The sequence below is a fragment of the Barbus barbus genome (genome assembly GCF_936440315.1).
Source record: "Barbus barbus genome assembly, chromosome: 18".
Classification (NCBI taxonomy): Eukaryota; Metazoa; Chordata; class Actinopteri; order Cypriniformes; family Cyprinidae; genus Barbus; species Barbus barbus.
The window spans coordinates 27,602,322-27,625,761 of record NC_136746.1 but is presented as its reverse complement, the minus strand read 5'-3'; the positions used below and the strand labels follow the sequence as shown (position 1 = coordinate 27,625,761).

Genomic DNA, 23,440 nt, shown 5'->3' with positions numbered 1-23,440 from the left:
GCCTTTCATTAAAACAGAGCGAAAACACAATCTAGAACATACCGTCAGATCATTATGGATGAAAGATGGGCATCTGTCAGATGGTGCTGAGAGCTTAACGTTCTTTTAGCAGCTCTCCGCTGCCGGAGGGTAAGTTAGGATGACGGGCGTTGGATTTGAGTCTGGTCTGGTTCTGACAGAAACGGGGCCCGGCACATGTGGTGCCAAAATGCAGATTGAGAAGGGGCTCTCCGTTTCACCTTAATCATCGCAGCTTGCCGCGCTATGAAAGCACCTTCATCTTGAGCGGCTGTGTGTACTTAATACTGACAGCTAGTTTAAACCGCCAACCCGATTGACAAGCACTCTGAATGAAAATATCTAACCTATACATATGGAATTTGCTCCTCCTGGGGGAAATGAGGGGTTTACTGTAACACCTCTCTAGGGATGTTGTGAACCGAGCAAAGTTTATACTTTGAAGGATGCTAGGTTTTACAGGATTGAACTACATAGTTATTTCGAATAAATATTAAATGTATATTGTCACGCAGGGAATTGTGGGAATGTCAGTTTATGGCTTTTCTCTGTAAAGTATACAATCGCTATTCATTTTACTTCCAAAATATGTGCATTTAACAGTATTCTACGATAAAATCTCTATATCCACCTTATTTTGCAATGCAAAATCAATCTATTTTCTGTGAATGTACAAGACTTCCGATTCATTAGCCAAAGAAAATAACTAGAAGAATAAAAAAGTGCAGTAAACTTTAAAATGGTTTGCATTACAAACCGGCATTTTTGATCATTTTCACAAAAGTTTAATGGCACCCAGAATATTTAGTCGTACGAATATCTGACCATGCAATGTCAAAACAGAACAGAAAAAAGTCTAGTTTCATGCCATTTGTTTTGCAAACACTTGAATGTGGGTAAGTTTCATGAAAAAAGCAACACTTTTAACAAAAAGCTGAGAAAATCGGATTTTAGTCGGATTCTGGATGATGATCAAAACATAGATGGAATAGATCGCTTCTAACACATCCAAAGCTTGCACAGTCCTATACCGCTTCCACTTCCTGTTTAATGTTTGATGATCGCATTATTTTGCATATGCATCTGCTTACATATGCAGTCGCTTGTTTCTGCTTCTTCCTCGCTGTTGATCCAAAGACTTAAAGGGGTGGTTGATCATGATTTCACTTTTTTTTAACTTTAGTTAGTGTGTAATGTTGCTGTCAGAGCATAAACAATGTCTACAAAGTTACGACGCTCAAAGTTCAATGCAAAGTGAAATATTTTCTTTTAAAGAAATCGCTGTTTAAGGACTACAAAAAAGGCTGGTAGGGACTACAGTGAGCTTCTTCCCGGGTTTGTGACATCACTAACCCTGATGTTTACACAAACCCTACCCCTGGGAACATGCAACTACCATAATGGTAAGAGGGTGTAATGTGCACTAGGCGGTTAGCGAATCACAACACACTGGGCCAGCTAACCAATCTGAGCCCGATTGCGTATTTCTGAGGGAGGGGCTTCATAGATTCAGAAACACAATAGACCGTTTTGACGAGAACAGAAACATTGATCTAGAATAAAGGTAAAATGTTACAATTTTTTTTTTTTAAACAAAGCATGAACACATTACACTGCACCCCATAAACACAAACATGCCTTCAAAAAAGCTGATAAACTACCCCTTTAATACTCTTTCAGAAAATGCTTAATAGCTTCTCCTGCCGTACACCAGTGAAAACACGTAAATCTGTAATATTCTGTCACTGTCAGGGAAATTTTCCTTTAGAGGACGATTTTTCACCATATATAGTAAGGGACCTTACCATTAACTAATTAACAGGTTTTTACAGCCTTTTACCGTTAAAATGACACATTTTTTACTGTGTAGGTTTGAACACTGTGAGTGGCGTTTGTGATGTTTCTGTGTTGGTTTTAATTTGGAGGTGAGTGACCGTGGCACGGCAGCGTCTAAAGAATCTCATACTGAACGGATTGACTCCCCTGGTGTTGTGATAACGAGCTGCCTTACTGCAGGGCTAACTGGACCCAGATGGGCCGAGGGGGCCGCGGAGAGATCCCGTTACGGCTACGGCTGCGTAGGCCCCCTCCCGCCGAGACGTTTGAAGTCTCGTTGGTGGACTAGGGTGAATAAAGCGCCCTCCTCGATAAACCTCTTGATTGAAAAAAGGCAGCGTGAAGGTTTGAGTGGGAAATACGATCTCGGGCAGGTAACGGTTTGGGGTTTTACGGCCGTCCAAAACAGGAGACACATATTCATACACGAGTGCATTCATGTCGCATGAAGGAATGTGGGCTTTTATCTTCAGACACCACAGTAGTTGTAGTTGTTTTTTTTGTGGTTCGACTCACTGATTTACACACACATTTACGCAGAGGGTGAAAATGTCCCCTCGGTCCCTCCTGCACAGCCTTTCAGTGTGGACATTGATGTTGTTCATGCAAGGATTTTTATTAAATCGCCTCTCATAGATTGTGTGTGTCTGGCATGGACTTTTCACTCCACAAACACACACACCTCCGCTCTCAGCCCACATGTGGGAATTATTAGCAAGCTACTGTACACCCTGTGTTCCTTTGCAAGCACAGACTTTCAAATTGTCTGAGCATTGATCGACTCAGATCACACACAGGATCACACACAGGAACATATTTCATAACTTTTTCAGTCATTTTAATTTATTTGCTTTGCAATATTGGAAATTCAAAAAGTCAGAAATTTGGAAATTCAAATTAAAGTTGAAATTAGATCAAAACTGACTGTTCCTGGTCTAATTTTCCACAGTTCATCAGTACATACACAAAAAAGTTTGTCAATAAAATGTCAAAATGTAAAAAGTTTTTCAGCCCCTCCCCTCCAACCATTTTCACCCTCCAATCAAATCCTGATGCATAAAAACAAGCCCCACCCTTCATGTGTTTTTCCAGTTGAATATTCTGTTTCTCATTATGGATAAAATTGGGATGTTTCATGATGACTAAAAAGCTGCTCCCTTCTAGTATGCCCTTTATTTGATATATTACAGCTAAGTCAAACCATTTTGATAAACATTTGTACAATTCACCAGTGTTTGTTTTTGCTGTTCCCAGCTTCAAAGTATGAGTTGTCCAAATGATGTAATCAATATTAAATTTGTTCATTGGTTGTTAGTTGAACAACAGTTGAAGGATGCAAGTAATTTTATTCTGCAAGCATTAAATGAATGCATTAAATGAATCAAAATGGACAGTATAGACATTTATAATGTAACAAAAGATTCCTAATTCAAATAAATGCTGCTCTTTTGAACTTTCTATTTTTAAATGTATCACTGTTTCCAGAAAAACAAGCAGCACAACTGTTTTCAGCATTGATAATAATCAGAAATTAGCATATTGGAATGATTTCTGAAGGATAATGTAACACTGAAGACTGGAGAAATGATGCTGGAAATTCAGCTTTGCATCACAGGAATAAATTACGTTTTAAAATCTATTAAAATAGTAGACCATTATTTTACATTATAATAATCTTTCACATTTTTTAATGAATATATATATATATATATATATATATATATATATATATATATATATATATATATATATATATATATATATATATATATATATATATATATATATATATTCTTTTTTCCACTTATAAATATCATGTGAGTAATGTATGCTTGAATCTGACCAGCAGAATTTCCTGCTTCTCACTTTCAGTCCCCAGTAAATTCCTTTCACTCTCATCCAATGAAAAGAGGCAAAAGCCTACAAATAAATACATTTAATTACATTTCTAATAATAATGTTCTCTCTTTCTTTCGCTCATCTTCTCCAGGCTGAGACCGCTCCTGATGGTCCAGATGTGGGCTATGGCTCGTTCCATCAGCAGTATTGGTTGGATGGCAGGATAGTAGCCGTAGGAGTTCTGGACATCCTGCCCTCCTGTGTGTCGTCTGTGTACCTCTACTACCACCCCGACTTCTCCTCGCTCTCATTAGGCACCTACTCTGCTCTCAGGTTGGTCAGCCAATCACAAATTCCGACTAATCTTTGAGCTTTTCAGGTGAAAACATTTAACTGATCATTTAGTTGACAGTTAATGTGAATCTGTTCGGACATCTGAAACTGAAACTAGTTTGAGCCTAAGCCTTTTGGTTACCAGCCTAAACCTTTAACCACTAGGCTACACTACCTCCCAACAAAAGATTAACAGCATTAATGCTGCAGATGAACAGCGCAGGAATCCCTCCTGGGTCTCCTCCTAGTGCACATCTTGTCTCCTGAATATGTTTTCCTATAAGTTTTCAGTGGTTGTGCTGGTCGATTAGAGAATTCAGAGCATGTTCTTTTCAAAACGCATCCATACACACCCACAGTTACAGGCCTGTATTTCTTTGTCTTTCACATATGTGTGTGAATATTTCACATGGGCTGCTCACCTGATTAGGTTACATGTTACAGGAGATGCCAGATGTGGGTGGATGTGTGTGTGTGTGTGTGTGTGTGTGTGTGTGTGTGTATGTGTTATACTCAGTTTTGGGAGTATGGAGGCCTCGGGAGCCTCATTTTTCACAGACAGAAGAATAAAAAGAAGGCTCGAGTAAGAAGTGGAGATTGTGCGCGGGGCTCTGTTGTGCCCAGAGCAGCTGGTGTCAGCCGCGGGGTCAGTGTCTTTGTGCTGTTGTGTGTCAGTGTGATTGAGTGACACTGTCTGAGCGCAGGATGTGACACTGTTCAGCAATGTGTCTCCATGCTGCGCTGGATGGTTAAAATAATGATGAATGGCCAGCAAAGATAAACCAAATGAGTTTCCTCCGAGTCCTAAACGTGCTGAAAATTAATTTACACTGTTCACTCTGTAGAAATCTTTAAGTAAATCTCATTCAAAATTACCCTTGTCATATTTTACCCCTAAAAAAGGGTTAATAAAACAAAGTATATTTAGCATAAATTAAATGGAGGATATTTAGATTTTTTTTTATATTTGTAACATTGTCTAAACATTTTACCGTATGTTATTTAATTTTTTTTATTATTTATTTGCAATTCCTTTTTAGTAATAATGGAAAAATTTATAGACAATATTTATTATATAATTTCATAAACTTTATATTATATAATTTTTCATAATTTATAACAAATACTATCATAATGTGCAAATACTTTTTTATTGCATATGGTTAAGAATTTGTGTAGAAAATGTGCTTAATTGTCATAATATAAATACCTTTAATGGTCGTAAAGTAGCTTTCCTTTAATTTTAAACTAAATATATATATTTTAAATTAATTTATTTCAATTTTTATTTTGGTTTGAAATATGACCCATGAAATATTATGACATGTTCTTGAAATATGTTAATTAGCATATTTTTCTTGTTGTTCAATAAAAATATTTTTAAACTTTCTTCAAAAAAACACTTTTTTTTTAATAAACTACATTTACTGTTTTGAAAAACTTTACCCACGTGCATGTTGTATTGTTTCATTGACTGCTGTTTTGTTTACATCTCCTATAATAGTTAGACACTGTGTTATGTGGACTCAGGAAATATGGTCCTCACATCTCCAGCTCTGGGTGTGTGTGTGTGTGTGTGTGTGTGTGTGTGAGACATTAATATTAAGCAGGCGTCTTGTCCGTGGTGAGCGCTGTGGCATAATTGGCTTGTGTAGGGGTGTCAGAGCACTGAAGAGGAGATAATGGAGGCTTCAAACTGCTGCCAGCGCCGAGCGGGTGGGGACTGGGGTTCGAATCGAGGAGGGAGGGGGCTGCCCTTTCTTTCTGTCCCTCTTTCTTTCTCCATCTTTTTTTGTGAATGGGTTCCACAGCCTCTTCTTATCCGTCTCTCATTCATGGAGAGCCAGGCTTTGTCACCAGGGGATGGGAACCCGGGAACCTGGCAGCGACCCCATGACCTTCCAGCACCTCGCTGTTTGTCGTCGCTCCTTTTTCCTAGCTATTTTTCTCTTTCATTTTCATCCACTTTTATTTTGCTTTGGCTTCTCTCTATCTTCCTCTCCTTTTCCCGCAAGAAAAAAAAAAAAGATTTCCCCCTCTAATTTTTGTGAAGACAGAGTACGAGGTGTACAAAATGCTGAAGAAGAGAGAAGAAAGAGCAGGATTTATGGAAAAGAGAAACGTGTTTGTGCAGGGAATAAAGCGAGAACTGAAAAGAGAGAGAGAGAGAGAGCGGGAGCTCATTGATTGCTCGCAGAAGGAAGTATAAATCTCCTCTATTTTTCCTCCTGTTTTTATTTTCTCAGCTCCCTTTTGTTTTTCTCCTCCCCTTCCTCTTTTCTGCACTTCCAGATACACATTTAAATGGCTGTTTATGAGGGAAACAGTTGATCTGGTCCATATGCAGCAAGTCTGGTGATGTTTTATCTACTTTATGCATCATATCCTAATTATACACATCATAATAGTATAATTATGAACCGATAATAGTTATAAAGTTTTATAGTTATTTTTAAAAAACTGAATAAACCAGTTTCATTGTCAATTGCTCTTTTTCCCTAAGTTAAGTGTTATATCTTTAAAAAAATCCCTTTAATATTACACATGACATGTCTTGATGCAGAATATTTGAATTTAATGAGATTTCAAAGAAGTATTTTTTCCGTCTTTTCTTGCACAAAGATATTGTATTTCTTCAGAATATAGCAAAACAAGTCATACGGATCACTTTTATGCTACTTTTTTCTTGTTGTTGTAGTTTTTAGAGCTTGACAGCACAAATCCCCATTATGAAAAAGAGCTTTTTGGACATTTTGTAAAATATCTTCTTTCGTGTTCCATAAAAGTCACATAAAATATTACATAAATGGAAAGAAATCTGTCAAACTACATGGATAAACTCTGCAAGAGTAAGTGAATGTCTTATTTTACCAGTCGTTCTAAACATTTCAACGTTGTTACCTTGATTTCATCACTAAGACAACTGAGAATTGAACAGTGGATATTTGTAGCTTTAAATCAGTTCTCTTTGTAAGGAGCACCATGCAGTTTCATGACTTTGAGCTCAAAGCTAGTAATGTCAAACTAACTGGACAATCTGGTTTCATAGCATGACCCATATGCCTGTAAAGCATTATTTCTGCTCTGGTTCTCTCTGCAGGGAGATTGCCTTCACCAGGCAGTTGCAGCAGCAGTCGCCCAAACTCGCCTACTACTATCTGGGCTTCTACGTCCATTCGTGTCCCAAGATGCGATATAAGGTACGTCTCTGATCCAACATCAACCTTAATTTCTGTTCACCTTCTGTTTGCACTGATCAGTGTAATCTAACCTACCCGGACGCTTATGTACTGCAATGTCATATTGAACATGCACCGAAAGAAATGAAAGCTTTTGCTTTTGTGTCATCAGGCTGCATCCACATAGTTAGGTGGCAGTATGGAGTCCACCACCACTGTAGTATCATCCAGCAAAATGCACCTTTATTTTGTGCATCTACGAAATAAATCTTCTGGTACACTTCTAAAGTGAAGTTTAAGATAAATTGTACTGCTTTCAAAAACTTTACATCCACTGCACTTTGGTGAAGAGTAAAACAATATGCATCAAAACAAGTCATTCCAACGGGGAAAAGTATGCGCTTTCTTGAATCTTTTATATGCATGTATCCTCTCTATCACACTGCTGGGCAAGAGGCAGGCCACAGTGGTTGTGTAATCAACAGGGTGGCATTTTGTTTTGGAGTTGAAGTAGACACCTGTTAAAGGTGTTAATCGTCTGTCGCCCGCCAGCATCACACCTCTCCGCTCGGTTGCCGCTGTGATCTGTTTTTCTCATTACTGCTCCCCATTGACCCACCCTGGAGCGATCGCAGTGCCACACTTCTGGAAACCTGCCTCCGCCACAGGAAATATCTCTTCCTCCTCCCTTAATTAGACCCGTGAGATGATAGATACAGTATAGGAGTAGATGGACTTTTTTTAAATTAGCTTTTACTTTTAGATTTTCATTTAGATTTTTAAATCCTCCAATTCAGCATTTTTAATATCTTTAAATATTTTACTTTAATTTTAATGCTTATTTCAGTTAGTTGTCAAGGCAAACCCATTTATTCGTTTACTACTTTTTAAGTTTAAGGTTTTCATCTAATATTAATACTTAATTTGATATTCAAGCTTTAATTCAGTTAACAAGCATATTTAAAGAGTATTTATTTTTAGATGACAATAACTGGAGAGGAGTGAGTCTCTTTCTTTCTCGGTCTTTTCTTTGAAACTCATTTCTTGTGTAGTTATGTATCTTAGAATGTCTTACAAGAGGTGTTATGCATCAGTTTATCTGGTTCACAACATCAGATTAATTTATTAATTTGTGTTTAGCAAGTCATACAGCAGTTGCACACCTTCAACAAGTCTTCATTTTCTTTCTTCTTCATTTTTGAGGACTTGCATTGGTGATAAAAGTTCAGTTAAAGTGGATTGGCAACCACAAGCATTTTTAAGCATCTGAATTAAAAGCATTTTTTTTTCATTTGTTTTACACATTATAAAAGAAGCAACAGACATTTTTTTTTTTTTTTTTTTTCCTGTGGTAATCAGAGTTTTTTTTTTTTTTAATTCTTTAAAAATTAAATTCTTTAATTTGTTTCTTCATTTGTATTATTATAATTATAAAACACATTATTTAATATTTATTATGGTATAAATCCAAGCACATACATTTAAGTTCACTCACCAGGCCGCTTTTTATTTTAGCTTGTCATGTTTGTTTTTTCAATTACATAATGTTAGCATTGCCAACCCCAGATCATATGGCAACACTAAATGTTCCTAGATTTTACTGGAGCATTTGGACTATTTTAAAACTACTCTGAAATGTGGAAAGCAAATATATTTGACTTGCAGTGAACTCGGCATCAGACTGACCTGCAAAATTCATCAGCACTATCTCAATATCGCAATCGCATGCCTGCTTTTCAGCCCTTAAGCCTCGTGGTGCGGACAGGCCACGGAAAATGTGGAGGTATGTTTCCAGATTTGGCTCTGTTGTGTAGCTTATTGAGTTTCTGACACTGTTAGCTGTTCCTGCGACGTGTTCCGCAGCCTCACTCTTGGCTTGTAGTTGGTTTTCAGCATCTTTTGCGAACAAGGGACTTGGAGCCGTGTTGAAGCTGGGCCGGAGGACGACGGTAAAGCGGTCCAGCGGGAACTCTGTGTAAGTGCTTGCACAGGTGAGGCAGAGCGTAAAGCAAATATGTTGGCCGTCGTTTGACCGAGACGAGGGAGATGCTGGGCATCTGAACAGCTGATTCATATACGATGAACCGAGATGGTGAGAGAGAACAAGAATGTAAATAAAAGTGACGGACTGGCCCAGAGCTGACGGCGAGGAAGAGGGAATATATGCGTCTGTAGACGCTATTAGTGGTTGAGGAAGAGGTCAGAGCTACTGTAGTTCACGGTGTCACCTGATAGTAGATGGCCCTAATCTTTATTTAAACATTCCTCTCCTTAAAGGAATAGTGCACCTAAAAATTATGATTCTGTCATTTACCCATTCATTGCTCTGAAATCTCATTCATGCTTATGTTTAATAAAAAAATTGCTCCACAAGACATACAGCACCAAGTTTCTAGTCATCAATAAAACCTGGCATGACATGTCTTGATGCAGCATATTTGAATTTGACATTTCAGAGCACTATTTCTACTGTTTCTTTTTTTTTTTGCATAAAGTTATTGTATGTCTTCACAATATAGCAAACAAATCATATGGATCATTTTTATGATCATTTTTGGAACTTGACAGCCCCAATTCCAATTATGAAAAATCTTTGGACATTTTTTAAAAAGTCTTGGATGCAACCATTGATCAGTTTTTCACATTGGAGCTCAGCTCAGTTATTCTTTTACATGTGTTGTTCATCTATCTTTTTATTTGCATTTTAGCACCATTCTATGAAACGGGTGCTTTTTCCAGTTAATATGGTACATTTTATTAAGATTACATTTTTTTGTAAGTGTTTTTGTTAAACAAATAATATGTATTCAATTGCATTGTGGCACCTTAAGTTAACACTCTGAGCAGACTTGGTACCTTCACAGTCAAAAGGTACCGAAGCCTTAGAATCTAAAATCGGTCTAATATAGTTTTGTTCAATAGTAGTTTTGGTTGATTATTATTTAGAATTTTGGGGAGATTTTATGATACTATGCAGTGTTTATACATTTTTTCCATAATTGTTTTTTTGTGTGTGTTTCCCATTCATTTCCTATGTCGGTCAGTTTTGATCGTGAAAGTACCAGGTGTTCTACAAGGTATCTGAATTATTATCCATGTTTTTTTTCTTTTTTTTACACAAAAGGGACCAACTTTCATTTCATTCTGATGAAACCAATTTTTTTCACCCCATTAATTTCCTATGTCGGTCGTTTTTGACCATGAAGGTACCAAGTGTTACTTTTTATGTTTCGACCCTATAACACATCTGAATCATGTCAATGATTTTTTTCATATTCATGTGTTTTTTTTATTTATTTTTAATTTTTTTGGTTCACATAGCTAATGTGACAACTCATCTCATTCCGATGAAGCAAAAAAATATATTTTTAAAATGTTATTATCATAAGTGACCGAAGAGGCCCAGAGAGTTAATAATACATCTATAATGTTAATTATGCCTTCAGAAATGTAGCATGGTTGACATTTTAATATGATATTTCTAGACATTTTAACCTATATATTCAATAAACATGTATAGGCTGAAAATTTCATTATGCCTTTTTTATTTATTTAATAGTTAATTTCCTTTAAAGTACTCTTTAAAAAATAAGATTTCATTGTGATACATAAATGTATATTTAAGAGTTACACAAATGGAACCTGTTTAGTAGAATGTTCCATTGTCTTTTATCACAGCTTTGATATTGATTGTTTTCGTATCAGTGCTGCAGTCTATTAGAAACCATGACATGATTTCCTCATCTCAAAGCTTTGAGCATCTCTGCAATGCGGCAGTGAGCGTAAAGCCGCTGGGTATTTTAATTCACTTTCTCTGCACTGCATCGTGTTAGTCTACTAAAACTTTCAACCTCAGGCTGTATCTGCCGTCCTGGAAGTTGTTTGTGCATCTGTCTTTCTGTCTCTATCTTTGTTGAGCGCTCTCCGTGGAGCCCGTTTCTGCAGAGCTGTGCATGTGTAATAGTGAATAGAGCTCGGTTGGAGCCCAGCTCTCGCTCTTCTGTATGGGTAATCTCTCCCAGCGCAGCTCTCACATCACAGGATGAGTGCCACTCACCCCTCTCATTCACCTCCTGCCATTGTGCACTGAGAGATTAGTCTGGGGTTAGAAGGTTGTCCGTTTCTCACCTACATCCAGAACCCACCTTTTCAAATCCAGCAGTTCACATAAAAATCAGAGCGATTTAAGGTGTTTGCACGAAGGTATTTAAGTCTGATCGAGGCATCAATCTGATTATCAAATGGATTATTTGGGTGCATATAAATGTAGCTAATGAGTTAAATGACAAACAAATCAATCCAATTCATAATTGAATCATTGAATGAACAATGAAAAGAGTGATTTGTTCATTAATCTTCTCTCATAAAACATACCAAGGAAATCTAGGGCGGATTTTCAGTTACCAATGTCTTAAATTTGGATCTGTTTCTCACACACAAGTGATCGTATGACAACAGAAGAGTTATGTAAACTGCTTTTATGATCTTTTTGCATCTTTTTGAAGCTTAAAAGCCCTTGTCCCCATTAATTATAATTGCAAAAGAGCATGGAAAAGTCTTTAAATTCTCTTTTTGTATTTTGCGGAAGGGTTTGGAAAGACATGAGGGAGAGTAAATGATGAGAGAATTTTCCATAATTCCTTTAACACGAAGGCATATGGTATTATTGTGGCCGTCCTGGAATGTCTTGTTGAAATCCATCTCAGTGTGTTGTTTCAGAATGACCCCCTGCACTTCTGCTAAGAGCTCAGCACCCGCTGTGTCTCCTCAGAGCCCCTGAGCTCTCATGCTCCGCGCTGCTTAGAGCTCATTTCCATCGCATTAGTGCGGCTCACTTCTTTTCAGCCAGGGAACACTATGTACCTCCACTGTGTCTATTGGCAAAGCACGCCAACTGTGTGCAGAGTTTACATTATGTGCTGGAGTCCATACATGTTTATGTGTAAAATTGTTGCATAAGAGATATAAGGACAGTCAGATTTATTTGAACGTTAGGCCTCAAACACACTTTGCACAAATACATGAATGTAAACGTTTCTAGCTGCACACGTTTGATTTCACGTGTCAGTGTGTTCCAAAATGTCACAGTGCAATATATAACAGAATAAATAATAACTTCAAGTCTTGTCACCTCATTGAGAACTTGAGGTTATTATAGGAATGGTTCACCCAAAAAATGAAAATTGTCATCATTTCCATTTTGAATAATGTCACAGCAGGAGTTTTTCTTTTTTGGTCAGTGCAATGAAAGTTAATGGGGTTCAGTGTTGTTTTGGACCCTATTTACTTCCATTGTTTGGGCAAAAACAGTCTTAAGAATATTTATATTTATAAATGTATGAATATTTGTGTTGGACAGACAAAAAGACATACAGGTTTGGAATAATTTATGGCAGAATTTTAACTTTTGGGTGAGTTATAACTTTATGTATCCATAAAATATGACTAGATTTACATACTTGAGTGAGATATTTGTGACGGTTTTATATAAAACAAAAAACTATTTTGGCCCATAGTTTGAAATTCAAGCAGCACAGAGATGCCAGATAGTCTCCAATTTCTCACACTACTGTTCAAAGTTCTGGGTTTGGTAGGATTTTTAATGTTTTGGAAAGAAGTCTCACTCAGGCTGAATTTATTTGATTTAAAAATACAGTAAATACAGAGATATTGTGAAATATTGTTGCAATTTAAAATAAATGTTTATTTTAAAAATATATTGTAAAATGTAATTTATTTTTGAGATCAAAGCTGAATTTGCAGCATCATTACTCCAGTCTTCAGTGTCACATGATCCTTCAGAAATCATTCCAATATGCTGATTTACTGCGCAAGAAACATTTCTGATTATTATCAATATTTAAAACCGCAATGCTGCTTTATATATTTATGGAAACCCTGATTTTTTTTTTTCAAGATTCTTTGAATATTAAGCTTTCATATAAATATAAAACACACATTTAAATATTAAACATTTATTTGAAATACAAATATTTTGTAACATCAAATTTCTTTACTGCCACTTTTGATCAATTTAATGCACCCTTGATGAATAAATTTTTTTTTTTTATGAAACTTAGTGACCCCAATCATTTGAATGGCAATGTTTTTTTCATGTTAGTTAAAAAAAAAAAAAGATAAGTATACTTTTATTATACTGAATATATTATTTAGTTGTTGTGGAAGAAGTACTGGAGCAGACCATAAACACAAACAACCAGACACAATGCCAAGAACTTTAACTGGCCTCCGTTTAAACTTGACTGGTCACAAAGGCAGTGGTTGGAGTCCTTTGGGGAGGCTGTGTCTAGTGCCAGCCAGCTCCATTCCTCTCACTGCAGTCGAGCCAGACTGCCGTCCAGTTCGAGACGTGACTTCCTGGCCCTGCCGGCTCCATTCTGTGCCTGAGCCACTGATGGCTGTTTGGCCCTGGACTGTGCCCGAGCTTTCAAGCTTCTGAATGTGTCTAATGGGGTGGAATGAGCAGGTCTGTGGGGTTCTGGCGAGAGACGCGTCCCCCCCTCCACCCTCCCTACACCTGCCTCCCACTCCATCCACCAGGTGTTTCCCCAAAGCTTCCTGTGAATTCCACATCCAGGCCAAAGGAAACAAGCGTCTGAGAACTGCATTGGGGTCGTCTTTGTATGTTTGTGTGTGGGCTGCCGGTCATCTGGAGAGGCTTTTCATTAGTCTTAAGAGCTGCTTGCTGCTAAGTTAACATCGGAAACCTGAGGAATTTCAGTGGGTTAAATGGATAATGCTTGCACTGTGCTCAGGCCAACCTTGATGCAAATGCGCTATCGTTAAGCATGCTTAAGAATTACTAATATGTAGAGTGAGTTCAATGTGTCTTTTAAAAAGCATGAGTGTTTCATTTAACCCAGGGGTCTCAAACTCAATTTACCTGGGGGCCGCTGGAGGTAGAGTCTGGGTCAGGCTGGGCCGCATTAAGTATTCCACAAAAAAAGGGTTTCAAGTATTCCAAAAAAAGGAGCACAATTTATCTTAACTTCTCAGTCTTTATTATTAACAGTTCTTCAACATGAGGTTCTTCAACAGTTCTTCTGAACATGAACGGTTCCTCTGAATTTTAACTTTCCTTTCTGAACATGAAAGGTTCTTCATGAACTGTCCTTCTGAACATGAACTTTCATTCTGAACATGAACGGTTCTTCAGAAAAAGGCTTCTCTTGCCTACTCCTTGCTGCCAGAGACCTGGCAGCGCTTCCTCTCACACAGCTGAGACACATTTGGCTTGAGGGAGGAAACAGTTGAGACCCTCAGTATGGCTTGAAGATGCTCATCAGTAAGTCTGGACCTGTACTTTGACTTATTGAAGTTCATGGTGGAGAAGAGCTTTTCACATAGATATGTGCTCCCAAAAAGGCACATGGTCCGCTTGAACATCCTGGACAGCTCAGGGAAGGTGGGTGGCAATTCTCTCAAAAATTGTCCAAGCTTGTCTGTGTTTCCACTCACCTCCCTGAACTTGGCTTTGAGTTCAGAATTGCACTGCAGGTCAATGAGCTCCATTTGAAGTACAGGAGGAGCATCTTGCACATCGAAGGAGAAGGGGTCAGCAAAAATTTGAAAAGTGACTCTGTGTGTCTTGAAGTCTGCAAACCTGCGATCAAATTCCTCCTGTAGCTTCATAATGGCATCAGCATACTTCTCACCACTGAATTGTGTGCCCACATCCATGAGTGCCTTGCATGCTGGGAAATGGCAGAGGTTTGTCTGAGAGAGTTGGGCTTTCCATAACACAAGTTTTGTAGAGAATGCCCTCACGTTGTCATAGGCAGCACTGACAAGCTGCCCCTGACCTTGTAACTTCTTGTTCAGTACATTCAGCTCCTGTGTGATATCAACAAGAAAAGCTAAGTCCATGAGCCATTTGGGATCACTTAACACAGGAAGAGCCATCCCATCCTTCTCCATGAAGGCTTTCACTTCTGCTCTCAACTCAAAAAACCTCTTCAAGACGCTTCCCCTACTGAGCCAACGTACCTCTGTGAAGTAGAGCACATCCTCATATTCTGACTCTATTTCCTCCAAAAAGGCGCAGAACTGCCGGTGCTTTAAGCCCCTGGATCTGATATGGTTGATGCATTTCACAACAACAGACATCACATTGTCAAACCTCAGGCATTTGCCGCAAAGGGCCTGCTGATGGATAATGCAGTGCAGAGCAATGGCCTCCTCCACATTCTCCCCTTCCAGTTTTCTTTGAACAAGTGCCACCAGTCCATTTTTCCTTCCTGTCATTGATGGTGCTCCGTCGGTTGTTATTCCAGCAAACCTCTTCCATGACAAACCGGCATCCTCAATAGCACCACACAGCTGGCGGAATATCTCCTGAGCGGTGGTCTGACCATGCATTGGAATCACTGCGAGCAACTCCTCGATCACTTCAAAATTGTCGTCAACACCACGGACATATACTGCGAGCTGCGCAGTGTCAGTGTTGTCTGTGCTCTCATCAAGAGCGACTGAGTATGCACAAAAACGTTCGGCTTTCTCACACAGTTGATCATATATGTTTTCTGACAGGTCAGAAATGCGCTCTGCCACTGTGTTACCTGAAAGGCTGATGTTGCTAAACTGACCCTTCTTTTCCGGACAGATTTTACTTGCAGCTATTAACATGCACTTTTTGATGAACTCGCCTTCTTTGAATGGCTTTCCGGCCCTAGCAATCATCTCACTCACCACGTAGCTAGCTTCGACTGCTGCTTCATTCTCTTTGCTTGCTTTCTTGAATAAATCTTGTTGCCTCAATAGACATTTTTTAAGACTGGCGACCCGGTTCTTTCTCTCATCTCCCTGGTATTTTGTATACTCCTCAGCATGTCTAGTTGAGTAATGACGTCTGACGTTGTATTCCTTATACACTGCAACTTTCTCTGTGCATATGAGACACGTAGGGGTGCCCCTGTGCTCGAAAAAAAAATATTCCGTCTCCCACTTTTCCTGAAATTGCCTGTGCTCGTTGCCAACCTTTCTCTTCACGGCACGTTTTGAGAGAGACATGACTGGAACTGGGTGATGGCATATATTTTCCGTCCACTTGGTGTCACTCCTGAACAAGTTTCAACCAAGTGACTAACGTTGACACTTCCCCATGTACTTCGCCGTTGGCTAGCTTGACAACTACAAACACCGCCGGAAGCTGTCACGAGACTATCTATGGTAGCCCATAAGTGATAAAAATTTAAATAAAAGCGTGGCAAGACTCAGCAAAAAGGTGCGTTTGAGAACAACGTGCGGGCCGCACTAACACTAAACTTTGATGTCAAGTAGGGGGCCACAAAATATCATCCCGCGGGCCGCAATTGGCCCCCGGGCCGCGAGTTTGAGACCCCTGATTTAACCCCTTAAATTAGTGGTCTCAAACTGGAGGACCACAGCTCTGTTGAGTTTAGCTCCAACCAACTCCAGCTCACACCTGCTTGGAAGTTTTTAGTAATCCTGAAGACCTCGATTAGTGAAGTGAGTGAAGTGAAGTGACATTCAGCCAAGTATGGTGACCCATACTCGGAATTCGTGCTCTGCATTTAACCCATCCAACGTGCACACGCGCAGCAGTGAACACACACACACCGTGAACATACACCCGGAGCAGTGGGCAGCCATTTTATGCTGCAGCGCCCGGGGAGCAGTTGGGGGTTCGGTGCCTTGCTCAAGGGCACCTCAGTCGTGGTATTAAGGGTGGAGAGAGCGCTGGACATTCACTCCCCCCACCTACAATTCCTGCCGGCCGGAGACTCGAACCCGCAACCTTCGGATTACAAGTCCGACTCTCTAACCATTAGGCCACGACTTCCCTAGCTGGATCAGGTGTTTGATTGGGGTTGGAGCTAAACTCTGCAGAGCTTTGGGCCTCCAGGAATTGAGTTGGAGACCACTGCCTTAAAGTTTGCAACTGGAAGACTCCAGACTCTATGAAAGGACCCCTGTTTGGCCGGTATGTTTCTTACCGCTTCGTATGTTTCAGTAAAAGTCCCTCTAGTGTAGTCAAGAGGGATTGCGCTCATGCTCTCCTACTGTAACACACTTCTTTGGTTGACTAACCTCTCATCTGTTCATCTGGGACAAATGTATTGAATCGAATTGGGCCAAGAACTGACAGAACATGAGTTAATTCTCATGCATTAGCGTGATGCATGCATTGCAGAATTTGTAGCATGCTAAACCAAAATGGATAACATCTGTTCATGTTTCCCATTGTTATATTTAGCTGTTATTCTTAGAAACATTTTTGATTTTAATATTTATTGACTTTTGTCAGTGCCTCCCTTTTCCCCCTTCTCCTGCTTTGCGTGGGGCCTTGTGATGTTGCACAACATTTTATTTATTGTTGTTTTCTTTGTATTTTAAGACCAAGAATGTTCCCAAATGTCTGTTTTAGTTTTCCTTTGATTTGAGTGTTTCAGTGACATTAAAAATTAGTTGTATTTATAGAATAATGGTAAATGTAATTTAGGTGAACTATGTTGTTATTTTTTTATTTATTTATTTATTTATTTAGTCATTTAGCAGACGCTTTTATCCAAAGCGACTTACAAATGAGGACATAAGAAGCAATCAAAACCAACAAAAGAGCAACAACGTGCAAGTGCTATTACAAGTCTTGGTTAGCCTAACGCAGTACAGATAATTATTATTATTATTGTTATTTTTTAATAAAAAGACATAGATAAAATACAATTAGAATAGATAGTGCTAGAGTTAGAGGGTCAAGTAAAGATGGAACAGATGAGTTTTTAGCCGTTTCTTGAAGATGGGTAAGGATTCGGCTGCTCGGATCGAGTTGGGCAGGTCATTCCACCAGATGGGAACAGTTAATGAAAAAGTCCTTGAAAGTGTTTTTCTGTCTACAGAAAAATTTTAAAGTTTTTAAAGGAAATTTTAAAGTTTAATTCTTTGATCTCAAACAAAGTTTGGTGATTTAGTTATGAGTACATTGTTTTGGACCAGAGAAAGTGAAAATGCTGATATACACTAACATTCAAAGGTTTAGGTTTTTTTGAACTTCCTATTCGTCAAAGGCAAATCCCTCCCCAAAAATAAAAATCGCTTACAAATGTTAAGCAGCACAAATGTGACCCTGGACCACAAAACCAATCTCAAGTCACATTGCATGGGTCAAAATTATCCATTTTTCTTTTATGCCAAAAATCATTAGGATATCAAGTAAAGATCATGTTCCATGAATATATTTTGTAAATTTCTTACAGTAAATATATCAAAACTTCATTTTTAATTAGTAATATGCATTGCTAAGAACTTCATTTGGACAACTGTAAAGGTGATTTTCTCAATATTCAGATTTTTTTGGCACCCTCAGATTCCAGATTTTCAAATAGTTGCATCTCAGCCAAATATTGTCCGATCCTAACAAACCATACAGCAATGGGAAGCTTATTTATCCAGCTTTCAGATGTTGTATAAATCTCAATTTTGAAGAAACTGACACTTAAGACTGGTTTTGTGGTCCAGGGTCACAAATGTTTTCAGCAATAATAATAAAAATTTTCTTGAGCAGCAAATCAGAATATTAGATTTCTGAAGGATCATGAGACGCTGAAATTTCAGCTTTGCATCACAGGAATAAATTACATTTTAAAATATATTGAAATAGAAAACAGTTCTTTTAAATTGTAATAATATTTCATATTACTATTTTTACTGTATTTTTTTTAATCCAATAACACTAAGAGACTTCTTTCAAAACATGAAAAATGACTGATTTAATTCCATTGAAGACATCATAAGTGAAGAAGATACAAGCATTGATTTTGAGAATCAGTGCCCCACGGTCATAAAGAACTGATAAACTTATGTAAATAAAAATATCTTAAGTTAATAACATTTCTGTATATATTTTTTTCTCGTTATGCTCCGCTCTAAAATATTGGTCCTTGTGAGTACAACCATTGTTTTGTCCATCTTTCTCTGAATCTATCCAGAAGTCATGGAAATTCCGTGATCAAAAGGAGCGGGAACCCTGGAGATTGTACATGTGGCGTTTGGAGCGGTGCAGAGAAACACAAAGCAACCTTCTCATCTAATCTCTACATCTCTATAATAGAGTCCTCATCCTGTTTGCTGTACGTGTTTCTGTATCTCGCTCTCGCTCTGCTCTTGTATAAATCCTCAGGAATGCAGAGGCAGGTGGAAACAAGTGCTCGTCTCTTGCTCTTGTTGTCTCTAGTGTTGTACGTTTGCTTGTGCTTGCACACATCGTCACGCTTTCGTTCGTGTTTATTTTTGTCAACCCTTTAAAGTGATTAAACTCACAACCAAACTAAAAAAAAAAAGGAAATTGCCTACTGAATGCATTTTTAAGTTTGAATGCTTCTAGGATGCCCAGAAATGCTGTCTAGGTAGGCCACTTGCAAGGTTTTGAGACACAGTCTTAGTATGATCCACTTTTTCTTCAGCTGAAGTCTTTTTTTCCCCCTCATTCTGCATCTCATTCAACTTTCATCAAGTAAACTGACTTCAAACCTCGCTCCTTTCTCTTTGCCCGTCCTGTAAACCACACCATCACGCCAGCATGAAGCACTAAATGAAACGATAGGAAATGAGGGCTTGAAATGAAAGAAAGTGGTCTGAGAGAAAGATAAACAATTACCACACATTTAGTTTGGCATGTTCTGCCCTTTCTCCTTTTTTCCCCCTCATCAAAGCGCCTTTGAAGCGTGCTCGGTTCTGCAGCGTAATCTCTTTCACTTGTTTTCCTTTCATTAATAAGCTACGGCCCCGTGGAACTGTCAGTTAGCCGTTTAAATGCGGTCTGCACTTTCGTTGCGTGCTGTTGAGATTGGATTTGTGATTGCGGTGCGTGTCAGGACAGGAAAAACACAGGGATTTTAGTGTCGGGGTCTTACTGCTAGTCCGAAATCTTTCCTATAGGCTTGAGCAAGTGAGAGCTTGTTAGCATAGGACTGAAATGTCAAAATTCATGATCTACAGTATGTAACCACCAATGCTTTCGCTCCTCTTAGTGTACACTTAGCTTGGTCAGTTCACCCCAAATATGTTGTTATTATATAAAAGCATGTTTGCAAGAGTGTGAGGTGAGTAAATGATGTCTGTTTTAATTTTTAGTGCTCTAACACGGCTGAATGTGTCTTTAAAATGTCTGTTCATGAACTCTGATTCCCTCTTCACTCATTATAGTGTAAAAAGCCATGCTTACCAAATCACCAAGTACCTTTTTTTTTTTTTTACCTCTCACTCCTTCAGTAATGCTCACGAGTCCAGCATCCTCCCTCTTCGCCTGATTTTCACCCTTCCCCGAGTCCTCCATTGGCTGCCAACCTGACAGAAGTTGCTTTTTGATTTGGTTAAATTGAGACCACCAACTGCGAGGTGTATGAGGGAAAAGTTTGTTTGAATTGGGGTTTGTTTTTTCTCTTTTCTCTCTCCCTTCTGTACGGTGTAAGTTTTGACATGAGTCGAAGCCAGCACAAGGGTCTTGTTTCAATTAGTAAAAAATACTCGCTCATCTAGCAAACTCCTTTCTGTCTGTGTTGATTTTTGTGGTGGTGCACTATTTTACTCTCTAGATGATGTGTTTTTAAATGTTTCTAGTGTATTTTAAGTAAACAGTGTGTTTAAAATGTTTAATCTAGTGTCCACTACTGTTAAAAATCAATAGCTCTTAAAGTTCAAGCGCTGTTAAAGTTCAATAGCTCTTTTTGAAAGAAATGTACACTTTCATTCAGCAAGGGTGCTGCTGTTTATAAAGTTACAAAAGATTTCTGTTTTAAATAAATGCTGTTCTTTTGAACTTTCTATTCCTCAAAGAATCCTGAAAGAATCCATGTCATTTTGTTCGCAAAAATATACGAAGCAGCACAGCTGCTTTCAACATTGATAATAATAAGAAATGTTTCTTGAGCAGCATATTAGAGTGATTTCTGAAGGATCATGTGACACTGAAGACTGGGGTAATGATGCTGATTATTTGGCAGTATGGTTTTACTGTATTTTTAATTAAATAAATGCTGGCTTGGAGGGCATAACACTCTTTTTCAAAATCAGTAAATTCTTAAGAGATTTTTTGATACTTTATACAGCCAAGATTGGCCAGACTAGGGATGGAACAAGTTGGTCGACTAGTTTAGTCTTGAGTTACTTAACGTTTTGTCCTGCTCCTCAGAAAGTCTAAAGAAGTTCATGGTGTAGGTGTAGCATTTTTGATGTCCCTTAAGGCTTTTTAAACGTATTGCACAAGGGTAGAATGACATGAATAATATTGTTTTAGTTACAAAAATATTTACAAGTGTTTAATATATTTCTCTTTTTGGTCTTAGCTCACTTCGACAGTGTTTTCTTTTTTAGAGCCCATCCAACTTGAATATTATTTTATAGTAATATAAAACCAGTGTACTTTGCAGTGCACAATAAGCCTTGTTTATGCTTTGGTGGGAGTGTGTATGACATGAATTCATCAGTAGCAGACCTTTGTCTGGTTTGTGTGTCTGTGATGTGGGTCGATGAGAGAGTTGAGAGTTCACATAATGCATTACTGCACCGGAAAAACATTAAAATGCATATTGCATTTGCTGAAATTGACTTATTTAGATGGCAGTATGAAAGTGATTGTGTTTTCTCAGATAATTGAAACAAGCCTGACTGATGATATATTGTGCATCCCTAAATAATAAATAACCCACATTCATGATATTGGTTTAGCGTGTTGTTCACCAGTGTGGTAATAAAGGTGATGTGTTTTATGTGTTTACCCTGGTTCAGCGCACTTACCTCTGTTCCCCCCATCAGCAACACTGACATGACTGCAGACCTCCGGGGTCAGAGTTGAGAGGTCAGGTCAGACGATTTAGTCTCGGCAGTGAAAGAGAGAAACGATATATGGAGGGGGAAGGGCGTTCGTTGAAGGAGGTGTGAAGGTCACAGGGCTGGAAAATGAGAGTTTAGATCTGATGTCAGGGTGAAAATAGCCAGAGCGGCCCAGCTGCCAGAGCAGTGTGTTTGCCTTGCCATTAACTCGCCCTCGGTTTATTTTCAGAGCCTTGGATTCAGTCACTTTGTCTGGGGTGACAGGGCCTCCAGACCCTATAACGTATAGCACACTTTGATATATAGAGCATGAAACAGAGCGAACAAAACTTATAGGCTGTTTTTTCCTATTGGAGCATTGAAATGAAACATGGGAGTACATGTTTTGTATAAAACGGTAATTTTATACAAATCTTAACTTTCTGATTTTTTTTTAATTATTATTATTTTTTTTAAACATATTAGAATGATTTCTGAAGGATCATGTGCCACTGAAGACTGGAGTAATGATGCTGAAAATTCAGCTTTACGTCACATGAATTATGTAAATTACAGTTTTTGTGTTTTTGATCAAATTAATGCATTCAAATAATAAAAAAAAATGATTTTGTTTAATAATAGTTTGTTAGGTTTACAACCTAAATAATATACAGCATTTTTTACCACCAAATTCCTGTCAGATCATAAACTTTCTTGCGTTTGTGTTTGTAGGCACAAATGTGGTGCTAATTTCCATACAAGCTTTATTTTTGGGCGTTCATCTAGTAAGCCGGATCAGAGATGTCTGGAGTGAAAAGCACTTAAGGAAGGTGAGTGTTAAGGCCGTAAGACCGCAGCGTTTAAGCCACCTGCCAATAAACACCAGGAGAGATAGAGAGATAAAACAAGGCTTGGGAGGCTGAGCCTGTAAAACGCTGCCCTGCTGAAACGTGATCCTGTTAAAATATTTTCCCATCATTAAGCTGTCATCCACGAACCCCTGATACACAGCCCGGCCAGGCACACTACAAGTGAGCGTGTATTTGTGTGTGTATGTCTGAGGAGGCATTAGTTAGCAGTCGGGACGCTGTGTTTATTTGAATTCTGTCCCGTGGTAATGTGTCGAGTGAGGCGAAACGACTCGCCCAACTTTGTGTGTTTAAACTGCAGGTTTGTGTAAATATCTGAGTTTTGAATGCGGTTTGATGCTCTCCTGAGGACCGCTGTGTGGTACTCTGTATGCATGCCATAGTTTAGTATGTAAGGAGGAGGAGGGATCTTTATTTACACACGTCTGTCAGAGAGCACCTCTCCTCTGCTCATTTACAAAGCCCTGTCCGACCGCTGTTTGTGCGAGAGTGTGTTTACACGTGTCATTCAGCGACGTCTGCCCTGATGTCAGCTCTAACAGGGCGGTCTTGCCATCTGTGTGGCGTTTGTGAACG

The 23,440-nt window shown here is 38.6% G+C and overlaps 1 protein-coding gene across 7 annotated transcripts in view; it reads left to right on the top strand.

Moving 5' to 3' along the window:
• LOC306884609 (arginyl-tRNA--protein transferase 1-like) overlaps positions 1–23,440 on the top strand; it is a 129,675-nt gene that overhangs the window by 78,860 nt on the left and 27,375 nt on the right. For 6 of the 7 annotated variants that reach the window (XM_079440616.1, XM_079440617.1, XM_079440615.1 and 3 more), the window contains 2 exons: positions 3,845–4,026; positions 7,127–7,226. In XM_079440616.1, the coding sequence (XP_079296742.1) occupies positions 3,845–4,026; positions 7,127–7,226 (282 nt within the window). Of the gene's footprint in view, positions 1–3,844; positions 4,027–7,126; positions 7,227–19,174; positions 21,017–23,440 lie in introns of those variants that run through there. The other variant, XM_079440618.1, reaches the window with a different exon arrangement.